The sequence below is a fragment of the Brachyhypopomus gauderio genome, chromosome 7 (assembly GCF_052324685.1).
Source record: "Brachyhypopomus gauderio isolate BG-103 chromosome 7, BGAUD_0.2, whole genome shotgun sequence".
Lineage (NCBI taxonomy): Eukaryota > Metazoa > Chordata > Actinopteri > Gymnotiformes > Hypopomidae > Brachyhypopomus > Brachyhypopomus gauderio.
The window spans coordinates 24,864,426-24,888,685 of record NC_135217.1 but is presented as its reverse complement, the minus strand read 5'-3'; the positions used below and the strand labels follow the sequence as shown (position 1 = coordinate 24,888,685).

The window sequence follows — 24,260 nt, the reverse complement described above, 5'->3', positions numbered from 1 at the left end:
AGTGGAGAGCTGATTGGCTCTCACAGTCTCCCTGGTTCCCATCACTGCTGCATCGCTGAGCTTGGTGCTTGAGAGATAGCACACACCCATCTTATATTTAGATGTTTTGCTCAAGAATCCAAAACACAGTAAGCTGAGTATCAATCTTGTTTGTAGCAAAATGAAAAACTGCAATGGTATGTCCCTAATGAAGCAGCACTAGCAGAATTGATTCAGCATGCCAGTAGTGTCAACCTTCGAAGCACCTTGGGATGTTGATACTCCATTCGGCAGCAGTCGGGCCCAGACGCCACGGTGCATTCATTCACTCGAAAGCTCTTTCACCTAAAAGATGTTAATAATTAATGCCGCAAACACTCAGTAAACACTTAATGCAGCAAACACTCCTGCGCAGATGTCCATCGGACAGCAGGTGAGGAGATGTACACCCTCTCTTCATATCTTCACTCCCTCTTCATCCTCCTCTTCATCCGGTGAACTTTTCAAAAATTCTTGGAAATTCAGGAAAAATCTCCAATATTTATGTAGTATGTGGTTATAAAATATACAACGTAAGAGATAGGTCACCACTGCAATGGTGTCCTGATGAAAATATGAGCAAAAAAAGTTAAAACACAGACACACACACACACACACACACACACACACACACACACACACACACACACACACACACACACACACACACATACCTGATATTGCATCTGAATATCCAAATTCATCTAAAATTCATAGTCTGAAATAGGCACAATTTCTGGCCACATGCCAAAGAGAAGCAGCCACACACTAAAATACACTGTAATGGCTCATATTTCTGTGGTTTTTATGTTGAGTTTTAGTACCATTTAAAACAGCTTTCTTTTACCTGTAAACCACCAAATGCCAGAACAATGTGACAGCAAATTGTGATCCAGTATATAAGGAAGCATTATCGTATAATCAGGAGCATTTAGGACGTTCCTCCCTACAGCCACTAGGCACTGTCAATGATAAGTGAGGCAAATCGGGATTTTGACATGAGACAACAAGCCTGGGGGGGGGGGTGTGGTACAGCTCTGAGCACTGTGGCCACTCTGGGCACTGTGGCCACTCACAGCTTCAAATTGACCAACCCTGCCCTCCCCCCTTCATAATTTACATGTCTGAAACATCAACCAATAAGGCAGCTGTTGTTAAAAATATGCAGCAGCAAAAATTAAAGTCGAAAGTATGTGGGAGTGACAACGTGGCAAGAAAGTGAGAAAAAGTAAGTGCTTTATAATTCAGTTACCAAGACAACACTTACAGAAAGTTGAAAGGCCTTCTGGCTGAAAGCCAAGAAAATGACAGTGGAGAGGAGCAGTCCTTCTGGGGCTGAATGGGTCTGCTGTGGTAATGCGATTGTATGGAGGGCGGCGCACTCTGCTAGCAGAGCAGGCGGATGAGAAATCCACACGGACTGGACCAAAAACTTCCACGTGTGGGATGACAGCAATCCTCTCCAACCACGAAGACATGCTGGAGTCTCTCCACCAACAACACAGAAAAGGGGATTTCTGAATGGAAAACTAATTTCTGTAGTGGAAATGACACAGCAGCAGGTCAGAGGAGTTCAATACAAAAGAAACAGATTTGGCCAATTACTTTTTGTGTACCGTTTTAAATCTGTACGGTTGCTAGCGACAAAGAGGCAAAGCAACCAATGCAAATGTGCTGACTCATCTTAAGATGGACACCAAACGAAGACCAACCAGCTTCTGCCAGAACCAATCACCATGTCAGCAGCCTGGTACCTGCTGGATGAATCTGTTGGCATCAAGAGTGATACTTCAGCTCAGTCTTACTGGAGGCCCTAAAATAATAATGGGACAGAAGTCACACGGGGCCTCGGAGATGTCTTGGGCGTGGGAACCACCACTGTTATGAAAGTTAGACCAGTGTCCACTATGTGATGTTGTCCACAGTCATGCTACCGTTTGGTTACAGGGAGACGTGTCCTCTTATGAATGCATGATCCTGGGTTTATATAACTATCCTCCACATCTACAGCATGCAGAAAGCATGCAGACCAACAAGTTTGTCATTATTAAATATATATTTTACTATCCATATAATTAAGCATGTTTATCATATATGTTTATTTAGTATTTAGGTTTAAATCTTCATAGCCGACTTAACGTTTCAAACAGTGTACAAGACAGCTGTGCACTTGTAACACACTTCCTGAACCATAAATTGTTTTACCATTGGATGGTGGTGCTATAGCATTTCGATCTCATTTGCATATGATGAAATCAATTTGTAATAGAACACTGCTCCATAAAATACACCACCTGAACCTTTCCAATCAGAATTGTCCTGGTAAGAAGCCGATGAGGACCGGAACATCCTTTCTCTAAGAATGTTTGGTCTCACGTGCAAGTCTTTAACAAGATTCTGCACACATTTATCCATTTGTTTAAAAGTCACATTTCAGGTCTGTTTGGAGTGAGCATGATGGTAAACTACAACAGGAGAGGAAGGTGATTTGTCTGGGCAGGATCTCACAGCATATGCCATAAGAAATTTAGGTGTTAGATGGGATGAGCGTAGAGACAGATTTAGTCTGAGCAGAGATGGATTTGCACTGAGCAGAGATGCGATTTTGCTGGTCTGCCATGATGTAGGAGAAGCACTGGTCATTAACTCAGTGCAAACTTGCAGTTTCTGTCTTGGTGAAAGTGACTAACGCATTTTATATAACTGTCAGTTTTCAGAGCACCACTGGTTTTAGTGACTGATTTTAGTGACTGGTTTTAGTCAGTCCCATTTGACTGGTTTAAAGCGCCATCTTGAGCAAACGGTGATGGGTTTATTGTGATACATACGAGCTAGTATATGCTACATATTTGTTTTTTTCTGGCGTTGAATGTGATACGTGAGGCTTGTAAGATCCTCAAATGTAATGGCTTAAAGCCTCTGGCTCAGTTGGCTGATCCGTTTCCTGCGTTTACAGGTGTTCTGTATGAGACCGGTTCAGCAGTACCAACACACCGATGAAACACAACAAAGCTCAACGAAACATTTGTAAAGAAAAAGTTCCTTAAGGGCGTCAGTCGAATCTTTACAAACGAACTGTTACAGACATGCCTAAAGACGCACAGGTGTGGACTTTGTGAAGGACGTGGAGATAAGGCCCCTCTGAACCCAGTGCCTTCTCGAGCAGTAGTTGGTATGCAAAGTCATTTCCTCTAAAAGGGCTTCTGCACGCTGCTTTGGTACTTTTGCAAAGAGAACGATGAGTCATCACCATCCAAATTTATATAACACCCAAGTTATATTCAACTCATAATATAATACGAAGGGACAGATATAAGCAAGATTATCTGGCTCTCTCAACCATACAGTGAAGCTCACATGTTAAAACAAAACCATATAGACAGCTGTGGGCCAGTTCAATACCTACCACCATGCTACCATCATACGAGGGTCAGTACAGCACTGAAAATGGTGTCCAAACGGTGTCCAGACTGGCGGCATCTCTGTGGCCAGACACTGAGCAGCGGTGAGCAGGGCCGAGGGAGACTGTTCAACATGTGGGGCTATATTTTGTACTCGTACGAGTGGGTCCGCTGGGTCGGTTGAACACATCTCCCACCCCTGCTGGTGTCCCCTGGGTCCTGATTTCTACCTGTTGTCTGGCATATGCCTGCTAGTTTTATAGCTTTGAGATAACTTTTCTTTTTTTTATTTGAGGCACTAATGAAGAGCCTGTGGAATAGGAATAGTTCAGAATCCAGAGAACACAAGAACAGACTCCCCAGGCCATGGGGACGATCCAGAGAACACAAGAGCAGACTCCCCAGGCCATGGGGACGATCCAGAGAACACAACTGAAGAGTCCTCAGGCTACTGGGAAACGGATGCAAATGAATGTCAGCGCAGATCCACCACCACTCCCACAATGTCAAACTCTGTGTGAAGACTGTTTTTATATAACTACACCTAATTGCGTGATACACATAAATACACATCTTCATGCACACCTGATGAACACTGTCTGTGTTGTGGGCCAATTTCAGATTGTAAACAGAGCACAGACTTGTGGGTAATATCCCAGATCCCCTATTGACATCCAGAGGAATTTAATGGCCCTCAAACTGCCAGCAAGTACTTGAGACTGTCAAAACCTTCAAGCAGTGTGTGAACTTTGAACTTTGGCCACTCTCAAACCCAGTTCTCATGAATAACAAGAAATGTTCACAGATAATTATGACAGGCCGTGTATTAGCATGCAGGGTCACAACCCCGTCTGTATCCTGCCCCCTTGAGGTTGCAACGTGAACTGCCACAGCTGGGCACTTTGTACTCTGGATCATTCGGTGGAGTGAGTGGCTCGGGCTGAACTGAAGCGGTCCTTTTTACTAAGATTCCCAGCAGACTCACATGTCTCTTCTTCCTTAACAGATGGGATAAAACTGACCCGAGGTCAGTGGAGATGGCAGCACCAGCCAGGCAGAAGTGCTTATAAGCGCGAAAATGACTCCGTTGTCACACTAAATAAATAACTCTGGATTTATTAAAAACAATAACAACAAAAACATTTTGGAGCTTAGAAGGTATAATGGACATAAATCTTTCTTGCGAACACCTCTGTGTGCACAGTGCTGCATCCAGAAATCAATAAACTCATCAAGAACGCTTACTAACTCACCTGAAGTCAACAACATACAGACCTTTGATCATAGAACTCATTTAGAACAGCCCCGAAAACCCTCCCCTGAATAGCGTGCACTATGCTCCATGAATTTTTCTAAGAAAACCACCCCGGGCGTTCTACACACAGCTCAGCAGGAAGGACACAGAGGACTGGCCACGTCTGCATGTCTCAGCACATTAATCAGAAGGGGAACCTTTCTCCACTGCACATGGCTGCCACAAAGCAGGACATTAAAAACACAGGAACCTCAGCCTTCATCTAGGACATGAGACTCTTTCTTTAGAAGCAAATTCTGAGCTTAGTGTAGCGGTGCAAGAAATGGGGGGGATCAGTAGTGTATGACACTCCTGGAGAAATAGAGAATCAGAAGTGTATGACACTCCTGGAGAAATAGAGAATCAGTAGTGTATGACACTCCTTGAGACATAGAGAATCAGTAGTGTATGACACTCATCAAATAATAGGGCATCAGTAATGTATAACACTCCTAGAGTAATAAAGTATCAATAATGTATGACACTCATCGAGAAATAGAGTATCAGTACTGCATGACACTCCTTGAGTAATGCGGGGTCAGTAATGTATGACACTCTAGTAATAGGGGATCAATTAAATATAACATTCCTAGAGTATTAGGGGATCAGTAATGCATGATGCTCATCAAGTAATAGAGTATCCATAATGTATGAAACTGCATGAGAAAAAATGGATTAATAATATATGACACTCCTCAACTAATCGAGTATCAGTAATGTATGACACTCTTCGAGTAATAGATTATTAGCAAAGCATGATTCTCATCAGGTAATAGGGTATCCATAATGTATGACACTATGAATACCCTATTATAGAGTAACAGAAATGTATGACACACTTTGAGTTATAGAGTATTATGACACTCCTTGAGTAATAGGGGATCAGTAATGTATGACACTCTTTGAGTAATAGGGGATCAGTAATGTATGCCACTCCTTGAGTAATAGGGGATCAGTAATGTATGACACACTTTGAGTAATAGGGGATCAGTAATGTATGACACTCTTTGAGTAATAAGGGATCAGTAATGTATGACACTCCTTGAGTAATAAGGGATCATTAATGTATGCCACTCCTTGAGTAATAGGGGATCAGTAATGTATGACACTCTTTGAGTAATAGGGGATCAGTAATGTATGACACTCTTTGAGTAATAAGGGATCAATAATGTATGACACTCCTTGAGTAATAGGGGATCAGTAATGTATGACACACTTTGAGTAATAGGGGATCAGTAATGTATGACACTCTTTGAGTAATAGGGGATCAGTAATGTATTGCACACTTTGAGTAATAGGGGATCAGTAATGTATGACACTCCTTGAGTAATAGGGGATCAGTAATGTATTGCACACTTTGAGTAATAGTGGATCAGTAATGTATGACACTCTTTGAGTAATAGGGGATCAGTAATGTATGACACTCTGAGTAATAAGGGATCATTAATGTATGACACTCCTTGAGTAATAGGGGATCAGTAATGTATGACACACTTTGAGTAATAGGGGATCAGTAATGTATGACACTCTTTGAGTAATAGGGGATCAGTAATGTATTGCACACTTTGAGTAATAGGGGATCAGTAATGTATGACACTCCTTGAGTAATAGGGGATCAGTAATGTATTGCACACTTTGAGTAATAGTGGATCAGTAATGTATGACACTCTTTGAGTAATAGGGGATCAGTAATGTATGACACTGAGTAATAAGGGATCATTAATGTATGACACTCCTTGAGTAATAGGGGATCAGTAATGTATGACACACTTTGAGTAATAGGGGATCAGTAATGTATGACACTCTTTGAGTAATAGGGGATCAGTAATGTATTGCACACTTTGAGTAATAGGGGATCAGTAATGTATGACACTCCTTGAGTAATAGGGGATCAGTAATGTATTGCACACTGAGTAATAGGGGATCAGTAATGTATGACACTCCTTGAGTAATAGGGGATCAGTAATGTATGACACTCTGAGTAATAAGGGATCATTAATGTATGACACTCCTTGAGTAATAGGGGATCAGTAATGTATGACACACTTTGAGTAATAGGGGATCAGTAATGTATGACACTCTTTGAGTAATAGGGGATCAGTAATGTATTGCACACTTTGAGTAATAGGGGATCAGTAATGTATGACACTCCTTGAGTAATAGGGGATCAGTAATGTATTGCACACTTTGAGTAATAGGGGATCAGTAATGTATGACACTCCTTGAGTAATAGGGGATCAGTAATGTATGACACTCTTCGAGGCTCCATCAAAACTAAACTCTCAGTGGACATGAAGAGAAGGTGAGATCACCCTTGCAGAAGGAGGATGTGGAATGAAGCGGAGGGAATTGCCACTAAAGGTCTGGCTGCTAAAACAGGTGCGGTGACCAACTCTTCTTCTACTCACATCTATCAACAGGGAACGTGGCATGATTCCACAGGACACGACGCTATCGCTCTCGGTTCTGAAATCTTGTACTGTCCAGCTTCAACCAACGTTGCACGTCATGCCTCTAAGTCTATTTTACACAGCCCACAACCAGTGGAAGTGGATCCTTTGATATGAAGTGAAGCCTTGGTCAATAAAGAATGGGAAGCTCCTGATATTTGATCTCAGGTGATGGGTAATGACCAGTGTTGGGAACGTTACTTTAAAAAAGTAATTAGTTATAGTTACTCACTACTTGTTCAAAAAAGTAACTGAGTTAGTAACTGAATTACTCTATAATAAAAGTAACTCGTTACCAGGAAAAGTAACTATTTGCACTACAGTTAAAAAAATATTATATACCAGTGAAAATGGATTTTTTGAAAAAGCAGTTTTCACCGTCAGTTGAAATGAGTAGATCAGAAAGGTGTTTAACTTTTGATATTTATTGCACATCCACAGACCAGCCCAGGATAAAAATCCTTTTACACTATATAAAGTGCATTTACATCTATCAAATTAAATTAAATTCTCTCAACCTGAGACAACTGGTTTGTTCACAACAGAAGTAAACTTAACAATAAAACCTCTATTCTTAATTAAATTAAATACCCAGTCTGGTAGACATTCAGGAACTAAATAATGTTTATATATGTTAATGCTAATTTTTCTTGGGCTTGCTCCTGACTCACCATTTCTGCCTCTTTGTTTTTTGTCTTGTGTCACTGGCAGAGGCCGGATTACTGTCTCTCGTCACTGGTGTGCTTCGGCATGTGTGTAAAAACATGGACTCTGATTGGCTACCATAACGCTGCCTTAGCCAATCGCTTACTGACTTGTTAAGTTAAACAGGTGTTACACCGATAACTGTGACCTATCGAGATCTGTTACTCCTCACTGGCCTGGGCAGTGGTCTGCTCGCATTACTGTTAGTATATCAATATATAGTAACGCACCGCTTTTAATAACCAGTAACGTCAACGGCGTTGTAACGACAGGAAAAGTAATTAATTATATTATCCCGTTACTGACAAAATGACGCTGTTACCTAACGCCGTTATTTTAAACTGAGTTATTCGCAACACTGGTAATGACATTGTGCTGGCAAGTCAGAAGAGAGAGAACCAGACAACCAGCTTGGGGAGAGAACCAGCCCCATAGGAAGAACAGGGCACCAGCCCATAGAAAGGACAGAGAACCAGCCCCATAGGAAGAACAGAGCACCAGCCCCATAGGAAGAACAGAGCACCAGCCCATAGAAAGGACAGAGAACCAGCCCCATAGGAAAGAAAGAGAACCAGCCCCATAGGAAGAACAGAGCACCAGCCCATAGAAAGGACAGAGAACCAGCCCCATAGGAAGAACAGAGCACCAGCCCATAGAAAGGACAGAGAACCAGCCCCATAGGAAGAACAGAGCACCAGCCCATAGAAAGGACAGAGAACCAGCCCCATAGGAAAGAAAGAGAACCAGCCCCAAGGGGAGGACAGAGAACAAGCCGCATAGGAAGGAGAGAGAACCAGCCCATAGGGAGGAGAGAGAACCAGCCCATAGGGAGGAGAGAGAACCAGCCCATAGGAAGGAGAGAGAACCAGCCCATAGGAAGGAGAGAGAACCAGCCCATAGGGAGGAGAGAGAACCAGCCCATAGGGAGGAGAGAGAACCAGCCCATAGGAAGGAGAGAGAACCAGCCCATAGGGAGGAGAGAGAACCAGCCCATAGGGAGGAGAGAGAACCAGCCCATAGGGAGGAGAGAGAACCAGCCCATAGGGAGGAGAGAGAACCAGCCCATAGGAAGGAGAGAGAACCAGCCCATAGGGAGGAGAGAGAACCAGCCCATAGGGAGGAGAGAGAACCAGCCCATAGGGAGGAGAGAGAACCAGCCCATAGGACGGAGAGAGAACCAGCCCATAGGGAGGAGAGAGAACCAGCCCATAGGGAGGAGAGAGAACCAGCCCATAGGGAGGAGAGAGAACCAGCCCATAGGAAGGAGAGAGAACCAGCCCATAGGAAGGAGAGAGAACCAGCCCATAGGGAGGAGAGAGAACCAGCCCATAGGGAGGAGAGAGAACCAGCCCATAGGGAGGAGAGAGAACCAGCCCATAGGGAGGAGAGAAAACCAGCCCTAAAGAAATGACAGAACCCTGTGGGATGGCTTGCAAAACCTTCTCCTGTAATAAAGGTGACATCTGTCACATCACCTCAACACCTTGAACCATGTTTGGAGGATCAGGCAGAATGAACTCTGAGTTTCTTTTTGAAGGTCAATCAAAAAGGGATATATAGAAGAATATTGTGTTTGGGAGAGCGCACTAGACAGCCGTGATGGTACATGTAGGAGCAGGCAAGATACTGCCAATGCCTTTGCACAGATACTGTGTCCTAAAAGAATCATTCTTAGTTATTAGGACTATGCCTTTCATTTTTTTCTGATAGTGTTAAGAACACATACTACAATCTCTGAAACCAGCTTTTTTCTTTAAAAAAAGATCCTGTCTTCTACAGATCCTGTCTTCTACACCAGTTTCTACTTCTCAAATGCTGATTTCGGGTTCATTTTAACCAGGTCTGAATGGTTAATCTCTGTAGTCAACAGCACTCAAATGACATGACAGCACTCAAATGCCAGAGGAACAAACCATAGAAACCATGACCATGGAAACCATGACCATGGGGGAGTTCAATTCAAAATATTAAAATAGCTACATTTAAAATAGCTAGTTTTTTAAAAGTTAGAGTGTATCCAGCATTTGCATCTAGGTTGTTTTTGCTATGGCCTAAGCACACACAGCCATCCCAGTCAGAGGGATTCTGATCTCTTGGCTGAACAGCTTAAAGCAACAAATAAACTTCAAAAGAGATGTTAGATGGATGGAATTCTATATCTCCGTCTTTTCCCATGTCTTAGTTAAGCAAAACCCTGGACACCTGATTACAGCACAGTGTAGTAATACTGTACTGCGCGTCAATTCAACGCTGTTGAGGAAGTGATTTGATTCCCTGGCTGTTCAGGTCTGAGAAGTGTGTAGAGTCACGCAGGCGGTTCTCTGGGTGGTATCACCACATTTGCATGTGTTTGAATTATGAATGTTCACTGCGAATGAGTGCAGATTGCGTTTGAATGACACCAGACATGCAATCATGCTGTAATTATGCAGCACGGTGAAGCTGTTTTCAAGGTAGTGTGGGACGAGGCTTCTAATAACGACTCTGGTGACCTCAGATGCAAATGCTCGTGAGTGAGAGAGTGAGGCACAGACCCACAGTGTTCACCACAGCACAGCTAGGGGCTGCTAAATGACAGGGTACAGGGTTCATCATTCTGGGCCTTGAATGCCTTGAAGGTGATGAGATGTTTGGGCTGTGAGCACAGTGGGAGTGTCTGTAAACATCTATGATGCGCTGAGAGCCGTGCTGAAGACGAAGGGTACTTTCATAGGGCATGACACTCGCTTTCAGCTCTCGCTGGAGGAGTGTCACCACGAAAGTAGAGGGAGAGCATGATGTTAAGTTATGAAGTGAATGTCATAATTAGTTTTTATTCCTTGCAGACTCAATTAGACTTGGAGTCAGTTACATGATTGGTGTGGCAGTGTTTTGATCACACATCTGGATGTCTGGAATTCAGAGTCGAACCATCGCCATGGAAACCTCACGGTGGTCCACGGCTTCTTAAGTGCAGTGGAATGAAACAGATAACGTCGTTTTCTGTGACCTTTGCGTAGAGGAGCAAAGTACACGAGCAAAATTATGAGGAAGATTTAGCAAAACCTAATGCAAATTAGAATATGAGAACTCATAAAGCAAAACAAGCCTGCACTGTCACGTAGTGATGACTTGTGTACTGTAATGACACGCAGGATTCGCCTGGCCACTCCCCACCCAGTGGTCTCACTCCTGACAGTCACTTTCAAAGACAACAGGAGCCGTGAGCAGCCTGGCTCGCAGCGGTAAAAACCCCACACGGTGGGGCTTCTTCTAAGCTGCTGACTGGCCCGGTAAACATAAGAATGGAATACATAACAGAGACTGAATCGGCACGCGCGTTTGGGCCAGGGAGGAATAAGAGGATCTGACACATCATAAATCCTGAAATCTGATCCGAGCCTGATGTCATATCCAAGTGCAGATCAAGAGCACACACATCATCCAGCAGGCTCGTTTATCATCCATCATACTCGCCCTGACAGGAGGTAATCACACTCCTGGAGAATATATTACTCTGCCCTGCACACATCCTCTTTCACCGCATGGACAGCCCGGCTGTATCACGGCAACAAAGGATGCGATATAACTTGTAGCAATCTGTGACAGTTTGGCAGTTTGTGATAAATAGCACAAAAGTGGTATTTAGGCAAAGTGTAACACAACCATACACGCACACACACACACACACGCGCACACACACACACACACACACACACACACACACACACACACACACACACACACACACATACTTCCCCTTCCAACCCATTCTATATGCTCTAATATACTATAAGCAAACAGAAAATAAATTTACTGTTTACAAACAAAAATAATTTTCCTGGCACGACTTATGAGAAGGAAAGGAAACCTGCTGCTGCTTGGTCATCAGCAACTTTAAATGAATGAGTCTTTATTTTAGGAGTGTGGAGAGTTGAGCAGGAACATGCACACGTCTGGATGTCCATCCTGAAAGGGTGTCTCATGAGCGTGACTAGAGCAGGGACAGGAGGAGTTTACATAGTGCGGAGCATGTGACTGAAGCATGTGACTGAAGCAGGGACGCTGTGTGAAACTTATCGATCAGCCTGGGACTGGGAAGCAAAGTGACTTCACCACAGTGCAGAGACATTCTCCTCTGGGCAGGGCAGAAACGGAGTGGGGTTATGTGTGAAGGGGGCGGGGTTATGTGTGGGGGGCATGGTTATGTGTAAAGGGGGCGGGGTTAGGGAGTGATGACTTCCACTGTTTTCTCGTTTCCTCTCAGTTTCTCATTTTACATTGAGATGAAATATAAACGCCTGATTCAGACAGAAATAACAGCACTTTTAAAATGAATCATCTCTGCCTTTTCTTTTTTTTGTTTAACCTGTAGCTGCTTGAAAACTTCATTTGTGTGATGTAGCCAGCCTGTACTGGGATTTGCTCTGAACACAAAAAAACAAAAAAAAAACAAAACACCAAAAGTGTGTGTCGTGCTTCCCCTCATCACAGAGACATTTACCCTGATTTCGATAAACCTTTGAAGGCACATGTAAGGGAGGAGACGCTCTCTCTCAGGAGTGATGACACAACCCGTGTTCAGTGGGTGGAGCGGATTACATGGTGTCTGTGCTGTGGCAGACCGCCCACAGTCTCACGCTACGCTGGAAACACCTTCCGTGCTGCAGGTGTCTGTATGAGCATCATGACTGCAGCCCTTCGCCGTACGGAGCTAGCATGGCGATCAACGGCACAGAGAGGCTGACTAAGAGAAGAGAACAGTGGATAAATGACCGATAGATTAGAGGAAGCACACAGCAGGTGGGATAGAGGACATGACGGAGAGGTGAATCCTGGTGTCTGGGGGGAGACGGGTCCACTGCCTTCTCCTGTCATGTACGACCCAAATCACCTTGCTCGGCCTCCGCTCCGTCACTCGAAGGGCCGCTCTGATTGGTCGCTCTTGATTAAAGCTTCCTGGTAGAAATCAGGACACCAGATTGACCTGACAAGCTTCAGCGATGCTCGCCGTGTCCGTCGCCATGTGGGCTTCAACCGCATCACACCAGTCGCAGTGCAATCAGGAAGCGAAGTGACGCGCATCAATCTCCACACGCCCAAAAAAAAAAAGACCACTTCAAAAGCCTGTGATTATTCACACGTCCTCGTGTATTGACCGGCTCAGGAAGTATTATAGTCATGATGCAAGTCCTTACCCATATGTTTCCGTCCTGATGGTACGGCTTCCAGTTCCGACCCGTGTCACTGTAGAGCAGGCGGTAACGAGTTGTCCAATCAGAGCTGCTGTATCGACCCTGCGTGGCGACGGCAGTCACCTGTTTCCTGCTTCCTAGGTCCACCTGCAGCCACTGGTAATGGTCACTGTCCAGTGGGGACCATCCTCCAGCTCCTGGATGACACACAGAACACACAGGCTTATTAGATGTAGTATCTATGTCTCATTACCGCCCGTGGCAGAATCACAAGAGCTGGAGAGATTAAAGGGTTGTACAGTAGGTGTAATATGTACTTGTGTGTTCGGTGCTGTGGGTTTAGAGGAGGTGTGACTCCGTCCTCTGTGAGATAAAGACATGCAGTGTATCTCATTTTAAATAGTCTCCATAAGCTGTCAGTAAATCACCAGCTAATGCAAATTTGATTACCAGTTTAATGGATTTTCATTTCTTTATTTTTTCATTACAATCTAAAGAAAGAAGAAGAAATCTTTTTGTTAGGATCCTAATACAAACAGCCTCAGCATCACGGAAAAAAGGAACACAGCATGTGAAACTGAACAGGGGGGGATATCATTTGTAAACATATCATGGTCTTGTTAATGAATTTAATGGAGGCTTCTGAGCAACAGTGCATTGGAAATATTCTGTGTGAGTCAAAACGTATGGCTGTGCCAGTCATTCATGTGTGGCTGTTCAGCACAACGTAACATAGGGGGCGCTGTGTTCACTAATGCGCCCCGGTGGATTGGTTGTAAGGACGCTGAGGCCCTTGGAGAAAACATATACAGCCCAACCATGCTCAGCACCTTCTTATACCCATGCTCACATCCAATGTGACAGACACCGAAATATGAACCAAGCCAGGAATGATCCTACGCTCTCAGACAGACAAGTGAGCATCACAGGGCCGAGGAATTGTGTCTGACATCGTACAGGCTGCAGTCAACAATTAACTGCTCTGCTTACAAAATGCACTTGTAAGGAACTGTGGTTGGAGGAGAAAGGCACGCTCGCTTGTGCAGCACGTTTTATACGCAGAGGTCATTCAGAGCAGAGACCTTGGCTGCTGTCTGCAGGACATGTCTGCTCGGAAAGAGCAGCACAATTATTCTTTTCATTCCATCCCAAGTTCCACGAAACAACGTCACAGTCGCGTGTGCCTCTCACGTGCACGCGTGCTGGTCTTCGCATTCACGTCCAAGGTGCCTGAATGTTGAGTTCCTTCCTCTCACTCGCAGCAAACGGCTACTTTAAGAGGAACTCTCGAAAAATGCATATTGAAAACATCCGTACACATTTTTTAAAAGCTGTAATGTCAGGTTCCTTCGCCTGAGCAGAACCATACACAGCAGCAATGCGGTCTGATAACACGGGATGCAGCTCCCACGAGATCTGATATCTGATCCAATTACATGGCCATTACTTACTCCTTGGCCTTTGCAGGATAAACAAGGAATCTTGCTGGAAAGTCAATACATGTGAACCAGGATTTTGGAGCACTTCATGCGAATCAATGCTATCGTGAGGGCTAACATATACCCTTGTTGATAAGTGCATACAAAAAGAGATAAAACACAATAAGCTATGGTTGACACTCCGGCTAGACCCAAAAGAGGGAGTGATGGTGGTGAGGGTGGAGTTGAGGCACAGTGGTGAGGAGCAGGTCAGTCTGGCCTGGCCAGAGAGGGCCGGCAGGGAGGGCTGAGCAGGAGATGTCAGGGGGGGGGGGGGGTCCGCGGGTCGGCTGCAGAGGCAGATGTTTGAAGAAGATAACGGTAGCAGAGGTAGGGCACTGGAAGGGCACCAGGCCTGAAACACGTAGGATGAAAGCAGGTTACTGCACCCAGCACAGCTGATTAAAACAGAGAGAACACAAAGAGGAACTGAACAGCCCCGTGTTTAGGCAGTGATTATGTAGTATGTGTGGTTCAGGAGTATAAACACACCCTGTAGAGCGGAGGAGTGAGGAGTGGTCACATGCTGCTCAGGTCTAAGAGCATAGAAACGATTGTGCGGTTGGAGTCTCTCTCACAGCTTCTCCGACCCAGCTAGCGTGATGAGGCATCTTTTAACATTAAAGGGCTGCTGGTTTGAAATAAAGGGCCCATTAGACCTCATGCACCTCGCAGGACAACCCTGAATCTTCAAACAACAACCGCATTAATTCTGTGAAATTCTCAAAGTGTGTCGCAGCTCCAAGGCCGTGTGTAAAACGTGTTTACGTTTCACCGGCCAACACTCTGCGAGAGTCTTACGGGAAGTGTTTGTAGAAGAATGGAAGGCTGCTTCAAAGTAGCGTTCAGTCTGAGCTTAACACTTTCCCCAGGTATAAAGAACAATGGATGAAACTTCGCTGCGCCTGTCCTGAGATTATCCTGCATAATGCTAAACATAATCTTCTTATCCAAAGTTCCAAATTCAGAAAGTACAGTGGGAAATTGGACATTTTCAAAGCCAAACTTAAATGGTCTTTGGATTTAATGTAAACATGGGTGCCTAAAAAAATGTGAAGTGCATTCAAATGGAGCATGAACAGGAGAGGAAGCTCTATTAGATCAGCGAGAATAAAGGCGGAGGGGGAGACATCATCAGCTGAGTCTCCACAGTCTTTCTGCGGCACGCTGAGAGGATTTAATTCACTCGGGTAATTGATGTGGTTTTCGGATGAGCACAGAGGGAAGGGGGGAAGAGATGGAGGGAGGAAAAGAGGAATGAAGTAGAGGGATCAGTGTGTGCATGCCTCTGATTAACATGCCAATCCCACGCATGGCCGCGTCCGGGTTCGGAGAGGCCCGAGTCTCGGGCCGGAGCGGCGGACAGCTGCGGAGGACACGGCTCTCCGCCAGCGTCCATCGTCTCTGTCGCCGTCCGGCTCTCCCTCTCATTAGCTGCCCACTAGATGCTCACTTCTATTGGCACAGCGTGGGGCGGCCAGACCGTCTGTCTAGCCCTAACCCCCCCCCCCCCCCCCCCCCACATCCCTCTCCCTCCCCAGCTGTGAGGGACAAACAGGTTTCCGCTCGAGAGGGATTTGCCCTTTCCCTCTCTGGATCCATCTCACAGATGAACTGCTGCTAAAGAGACAGAGCCACCCCCACAGTCTCTGCTGAACGGGAGCAGAGGAGAGGAACCCGGGTTTCGATGACTGCATCTGAGATGATGCAGGAAAGTGTGAACATCATTGTGCATCAGGCCAGGAAATGGTTTTACAGGAATAGCACTGCACCTAGGATTTTTCACACCAATATGGTGTCATGATGCTTGGCGATATAATATATATAAATCAGTGGACACAGCAATTCAGGAGAAATTATGTTTCTAGATGAAGTTTGAAAATGCTATAACTAATACATTTTATTCACATAGCCCTTTTTAATCAACGCCCTTGTCAGTTCACACAGGATGAACCTCACTGTTATGAACAGTAGCATCTCTCAAAAGAACTCATTAAAGTAGGAAGCTACAAGGGATGAGGAGGAGGAGACAGGATGAGATAGAGCAATGCTTATTCACTCACTCACGCAAATCAATGGAGACAATCTGAGAGGAAATTTAGTCTCAGACACTGTCACAAAAGCAGTACAAACTTTAATTCCATAAGCAAAGAAAATCCCAATACAATAAATCACAATATTTAATGTTCCAAGTTCATTAAATCACCTAGCAGATGGAAGTCCCTCCATGTTTGTGATCTCAGTGGCCTTGCTGTTGCTTAAGTTTTTATTTTCTTCTCGACACTTGGCCAAAAGCACACTAGTGCCCTTATTTGTTGTTTGTTATAAATACAAGTAACCTTCATGAAATGATCAACTTCATAATGCTCACTAGCTGCATTATTACAATACAAAAACCTTAATCGACACCATATCTTAAACAATGTAAACAAAAGTAAAAGCCCTTTCCAATGGTGTGAATGACATGAACCAAAGTGCTTTAATCTCGGATGATATTAACATAAAGTGGGCATGAGTCTGAGCGTTTAGGAGGTGTGGGCATCATGTTATCCAGATTTACCTTCCTGCACTCGTATGTGAACCCTGAATGCCTGTCTCAGCACTCTCTCCCTCATGGAGGACTTCAGGATTGGCTTTGAGTGGTGGCCTAACCACCCTATATTACATATAAATAATTAAACAAAAGCAATATCATTTACTGCATTTTAATCTCCAGAGAAATGTGTTTTTTTATGCAGCAGAAATGATTGTTGTATTAACATTTAAAAGTACACTACACAAAATAACAAGTATTAAACTTATGCATGGTGTAAAAAAAAGACTTTGGGTGATGCAATCAAAGCCCATGTGCCCACAGCCCATGTGCCCACAGCCCATGTACCCACAGCCCATGTGCCCACAGCCCATGTGCCCACAGCCCATGTGCCCACAGCCCATGTATCCACAGCCCATGTATCCACAGCCCATGTATCCACAGCCCATGTACCCACAGCCCATGTGCCCACAGCCCATGTATCCACAGCCCATGTGCCCACAGCCCATGTGCCCACAGCCCATGTACCCACAGCCCATGTATCCACAGCCCATGTGCCCACAGCCCATGTACCCACAGCCCATGTACCCACAGCCCATGTATCCACAGCCCATGTGCCCACAGCCCATGTATCCACAGCCCATGTATCCACAGCCCATGTACCCACAGCCCATGTATCCACAGCCCATGTGCCCACAGTCCATGTATCCACAGCCCATGTACCCACAGCCCATGTACCCACAGCCCATGTGCCCACAGCCCATGTGCCCACAGCCCATGTGCCCACAGCCCATGTGCCCACAGCCCATGTATCCACAGCCCATGTACCCACAGCCCATGTACCCACAGCCCATGAGCCCACAGCCCATGTGCCCACAGCCCATGTACCCACAGCCCATGTGCCCACAGCCCATGTACCCACAGCCCATGTACCCACAGCCCATGCTTTTACAATGTACTGTGAAAGCTGAATTCACTTTTTGATTTTGGGCCTCCAATTCTACCACTGCAACCTAAAATGGCTGATCTCCGACCACGCTCCCAGGAGGGAGTAATGGCACGTATTAGTCTCGCTGTCCTCTGCCAGTTCAGAATGGACAAAACGTCACTAAAACTCTCTTTCTCCCATTTACGACTCAGTCATGGAGGCATGAATGGCTCACTGACGACTACCACATTATCCCGTCACTCAATCAAGCTGTGTCTTTGTGCTAAGCAGTATTTAACTACCTCACTCTCTAGTTACAGCTGGGTCAGAGGAGAGAGGCTCCCCTGCAAAGTTGTATTAAAAGATACCGGCTTCGACGTCTCCACGCTTTGAGATAGTCTTCAAACACTTGGTGTTGAAACCCAGAACCTCTAGTCCTAGTCCTGCATACCAGATGAGCAGCAAGCCATAAGCCATGTCTGAAGGTAAGGATCTCTATTCTCCAAACAGCCATCTGTGGTGATCCATGACTTCCACCACTGAATGAGAGGCCTGAACAATAATGACAGGATCCCAGTAATTACAGCTAAATCTGTTGGATGTTAACACTGGTAATACTGGTAGGGCTAAATCTTACTGGATCTGTACTGGTTTTGTGCTGTTTTAGAGTCAACCTGGGCATGGTTTTTCAATGCTGTAATACTGTCCAATGCTTATTTGTTCACAGAGCTTTCCCAGGAATAGGTTCAAATTTTCAAAAACTAGTGGGTCTCACTCACAGTGAATAACGCTTATAAGTGGTTCCTTCAAGAAGGTCCGTTTGATGAATGTGCCTTAGAACAATCTAGAATTTCCTTTTAGATTCTAAGCGTCCCAGAGATGTGTACAGAATCTTTCTTTGATTCACTGACTGTAGATACTTAGATAAAGTCTGTTTGTTTGTTTTTTTTTAAATAAAGGTAAATGAAAAACATGAAGTGCATATCCTCACCTGTTAAAGGAAGTACAGCGAGGTGCTTATAACACCAAGGTAGAGAGTTAAATTCCCAGGGAACACATGTGTGATATGCACTGATAATTATATATCTCACTCTGGATAAGAACATCTGTCAAATACAGATGTTCTTACTCAAGAATTACATTAACATTTCCTCTGTTAGCCCCACCCCATTCTCCACACAAGGACTCCCCATAACTCCTCCCCATCTCCATTCTGAGGACAGACTGATGACTAATGAACTCAGGCGGCATCATGTATGGCCGAAGCCCCCAGTCTGATCTCCCTCCTCAGCTTAGACTACCTGAGTGAAACCACCTGAGCTGTACTCCATAGGTCATTGTCTACCAGAAAAATCTGGTCAATGAGTCTGGCCAGCCCTACATAGGGCAACATGTGCTTATTTCAGATTCTGATATTGAGGTTATAAAGCAACATGCTGGGAGACTTTCTTCTGTCCCTGTCAGTAATGGTTGACAGTACTATAGCAGAAGGTCTCAGCCCAGTCCTGAGAGATACCAATCCAGTCCTGGTTTTGGCTCTGTTCCAGCTCTGCTTTCACAAAGATCAGGCAAAGACAGGTGTTCATCAACTTTGCAAGATATGGTGGAAACTGGGAAAAAGTAAATGTGTGGACTGCCTGGGGTTCCAGGACCATATTGAGAACATCTGCACTACAGTACAACCTAGCCTGTTTTCCTCCGTGAACCATGGGCTGATTGGTTTGCTCACGGTGGCCACACCTGGTATTGCTGTGCTTAAATAAGAAAGCACTCCTGTTCTCTGTCAGATAGGTCCCTTATCTTTTGAGCACCAGCTCCTTCTCACGCCAGACAGCAAAATGAATCTCTTAAGTTGTAGTTAGCTAAGGAAGATAAATGTTACAATTGAGTGTTCTGGAGGAGGCGTTTTCTACAGGTTGCTGACGGTCGGGTCCCACCGGCTCGGATTTGCACAGACTCCGAGGCCTTGCGTGCTTCTCCTCTCGCCTGGTTCCTTTGCTCCTCATCTCTGAAGAACTACAAGCTTCTCATTCCTGTGATGCTGCTCATATAGACTCTGCTGTCTCAGTAAACATTATGGTAAACCCATTAACCTTCTTTCCAAACATAGGAAGTGCCCTGTCAAACCTAAAGCTCAAGCTGGTGATTGCCTATCTCAGAGAACAAGGCATTCTAATTCCATCTCTTGTTGCCAACAGCTCATGCAACTCTCGGGTCTTTCCTGTTCAGAGGCCAGGGAAGGATGAGTGGCATTTATTCCAAGATTTAATGATGCGTCCACTTTGGGCTTCCATCATTCTAGCCCAACATACGCCCTGCAGCCAAAGGGCTTTCCTGTTGTTGATTTATGCACTGCATTCCTCTCTGTCCCTGCTGACACCAGTAGTCAGTGTCGGTTCTGTTCCCTTGTCTTCACCGTCAGGTCTGCGGAAGGCCAACCTCAGTCTTGCCCCCAGGTGAGTGAGAAAAGCCCATTCTTGCATTGCGACGTCTCCCACTCCGACTCATCTCTCCTGGTTCTACCCTACCGCCTTTCATGGACGCCATCTTAATTGCCTCTCTTACTCGAAATGCTGCTCTTTCTAAACTACAAACCATTTTGTTTGCTATTGCCGAAAAGCCCATAATGCCTGTGGAAAGAAACTTCAGGCAGTTTCACACTCTGTTACTCCAGTAACACTGTATGTCCCGGCTCTCACAGTAGGACTTTGGCTCTGCCACCCAAAGACACATCTGTTTACTCTACTCTAAAACAAATGAGCATTCTTAGGCATAGTAGGCTTCTGCGAGACTTTCCTTCTTTTTCTGTCTTCTCTGTTCCTCTTGAGTCTGTTACCCGAGCAAACAGTCAAAAACTTTTCTCTCTCTTTTTACATCTCTTTGAATTCCCTGACGTTCTTTGAGTTCTTTGCTCTTTAGCTGAGCAAAACCCAACCAGTACTTGTAATGTCATGAGAAAGTCTGCTCCCTCCCAAGAACGCGGTGACGGGCAACCACACCTGTTCTGCTGCTGTTTCCCTTGTAGGATGACCCGTCGGAAAACAATTCTTGTGTCCGAAGGCGTTTCTGTCACTAGGTGCAGTTGTTCCTTCCCTGCTGCTCTTTCTCAAGCTGAAAAAAGATGGCGACCCAACTGTTGTGAAGATGTAAATGAACTGTATATGAAGCCCAGTGATGATCTCCCTGATCTCCCTAACTGCTTCCTAACCCTGATCTCGTTTTTTTTTTTACACTGGCGTTCCTGTTTTGCTATTTGGTCTGATGATGTAACTGTGGTCTTATTTTCTCTACCTCAAGGCACCTCAGCTCAAGTGGTTGAGCTGACAGCACTCACTGAAGCCTACAAGTGACCCAAGGGCCAGTACTGTGTTAACTACACTAGATATGCCTGGGGTGTGATTTTTGATTACTGAGTGCATTGTTTTCAATGGTCTTCTCACTTCGACTGGTTCCCCTACTTTTAACTGCAATGGCATGTCAAAAGCTATTGGATGCTATTGGGATACTATTTGATATGCTATTGGATGCTATTGGGATGATACTGGATGCTGTTGGGATGCTATTAGATGCTATTGGTATGCCATTGGATACCTTCTCAGTTGGCTGTTTTGAAATGTAAAGCCTGCACTGGGGTCTCTGATCCCGTTTCCCATGGGAGTGCCAGAGGACTGCAGTGGCTACACGCCACTGTCACCACGTCAACCCTGGTGGCATCTCTCTCACCTGCTTTACATCAATTTACCTCGTTTAATTCCAGGACTGCTCTTCATGGCATTTCTGCACTTCCTTACGACTGGGAGAACTGGTTCTGGGTAAGAGACATATAGATAGAGTAGTGATGTGGGACTGGGTGATGGACACCATCCTCGTCACCCAGTACCAGACTACTGGCTTGGGTATCAGACTACCAAACTGGCCTTGCTCATGTGATCCTTTGGAAAGTATTTCGATGTAAGAATGAAAACTATAAACCTGTGTTAAATACTCTTGCACAAAAAACTGCACAAGCTACACCTATAACACTCCCCTAACAGGTCACTCTGAAGGTGCTTACTTAATAACCACATGTTGATAAGAACTATACAGGCTTATTATTCTTGCTGCAAAAACAGGGATTTCAATGACATTTTTTTCTTGAAATTCAGAATCCTTGGCTAAACGTCCTAAACATTCTTGCAGAAATGATGAACCATTACAAATAGCCCCCATTATGCTACAACCTCATCAGCTGAATTGGGACTTTCCCAAATAGCTTTGGCTAAACACCCTGTGTGTCTTCTTGGGTCTGGTTATCCTGGTTGTCATCTCCGAGTCTGTCACTGGCTGGCGTATGCAGTCAGGCCCCGGTGTGCTGTCTGTCACCCAGCCGTCAGATCCTCAACACTGTCATGTTTGTAAAGCAGGCCAAACGCCACGGAGCACAGGTATTGTACGGTTGTGTTGCTGTCTAAAAACTAATTTGAATAGAGCAACAAAAGGGGAAGTGGGGTGAATAAGTAATGATTGCTCAAGATTGTTAGTCTTTGCAAATACTGTGGCAGCCAATTAAACTCCCTGGTCTTCCCATCTGTGTCGCCCGGATATATAATGGGCCATATTAGTCTCTCTGTCCTCTAAATAATCTGAATGGACCACATGGTGCTAAATGCACATTCTTTACTCAGACTTGGACTCAGGACAGGAAGCACAAGCAGGTGACTGACGACCACCACATGCGCCCGTCCAATCACACCTCGTCTTTGTTCCGTGCTGTAATTAGTGGCCGATCTGCCATTATCCCAGTCTGTGAGATTCTTTTTTCCGACATGCTTGTATTAAAGAAGTTTTCGGTGTCTTCGGTATCCCCCTGCCTGAGGGGGCTTTAGGGTTAATCCTAACCCTGGCATCATTCAATTCAAAGTGCACGTTTATCAGCTGGATACCAGAACAACCAAAAAGAAAGTGGTTATTTGTTGTCAGAGAGCTTGGCTTAACCACCCCAGATTTTCTGCTGCAATACTGTGGCAAATGTGGTGCTTTGTTCCAACCTGTGATTAAACAAGTCTAAAACTACTCAAGCAGACATAGCACTATTTTACATTGTCTCACTGTAGCATTTGTGACAGGAAAATATTATGCCAGAGCCAAATAATGTGACTGACCTCCACAAACACCCTTAGTGTGTATTTGACATCAAATTTAAACACCAACCAGGCCCTGACATTTCAGTGATAAATAAATGCAATGCCCAAATCAAACGTGTGCACACAGTGTACGAACAGTAGTCCGTAATGTCTACCATTTTCTCAACGGACACCAGACATGAAGAGATATAAACAAATTATGATCTTCCGTAGGCACCTCATCATAATTAATTAAATGATGCTACTTTATAATTTATTTCATTTCAATAAGCCAGTTTTACAGTGTTTCTGTAAGTTTGATAATGACAGATGACAGTATGGTGCTTAGCATTTGTCAATGACCAGGACATGGCAACCGAGGACCATAACAACAGCAGAACCCGCCAGACAGTCCCCTCAACAAGCATCCTAATTAGAGAATACAAATGAGCTCCAGAAGAAACAAAGTTCTAATTAGCATTGAAAATTTTACAGGTGGGGTGTGTGTGTGTGTGTGTGTGTGTGTGTTTGTGTGTGTGTGTGTGTTTGTGTGTGTCGGGGGGGTGGGAACAAAGTTTTGCGGACAAATGACCTGGCAGCAGACGTGTAACTGGCAATGTTATAAAGACTGAAGACAAGCCGTGAAGCATGGTGGGGGATGTAGTGAGGGTGCAGTTGGAGGACTACAACTCACGAGAAGCCTTAGAGATGATGTTGCTCAGGCCTGCAATGGCACAATGACTTCCAAAAGTGCAGAGACACATATAATATGCCTCTGTCTAAAATCTCACTTCATTCAGTAATTCATAAAGTATATGGCTAAGGAGACCAGCTCAAGAAGGAGGTGGGGTTGTAGAGAGAGAGGAGCTCATGCAGGAGGTGGAGTTGTAGATGGAGACCAGCTCAAGAAGGAGGTGGGGTTGTAGAGAGAGAGAGAAGCTCATGCAGGAGGTGGAGTTGTAGATGGAGACCAGCTCAAGAAGGAGGTGGGGTTGTAGAGAGAGAGAGAAGCTCATGCAGGAGGTGGAGTTGTAGATGGAGACCAGCTCAAGAAGAGAAGGAGGTGGGGTTGTAGAGAGAGAGAGAAGCTCATGCAGGAGGTGGGGTTGTAGATGGAGACCAGCTCAAGAAGGAGGTGGGGTTGTAGAGAGAGAGAGAAGCTCATGCAGGAGGTGGA

General features: G+C 44.9%; 1 protein-coding gene across 3 annotated transcripts in view; it reads right to left on the bottom strand.

Annotated features, from left to right (window-relative positions):
* cntnap2a (contactin associated protein 2a) overlaps positions 1 to 24,260 on the bottom strand; it is a 342,082-nt gene that overhangs the window by 208,552 nt on the left and 109,270 nt on the right. For all 3 annotated transcript variants that reach the window (XM_077012789.1, XM_077012790.1, XM_077012791.1), the window contains exon 3: positions 13,046 to 13,239. In XM_077012789.1, coding sequence (XP_076868904.1) covers positions 13,046 to 13,239 — 194 coding nt within the window. The remainder of the gene's footprint in view (positions 1 to 13,045; positions 13,240 to 24,260) is intronic.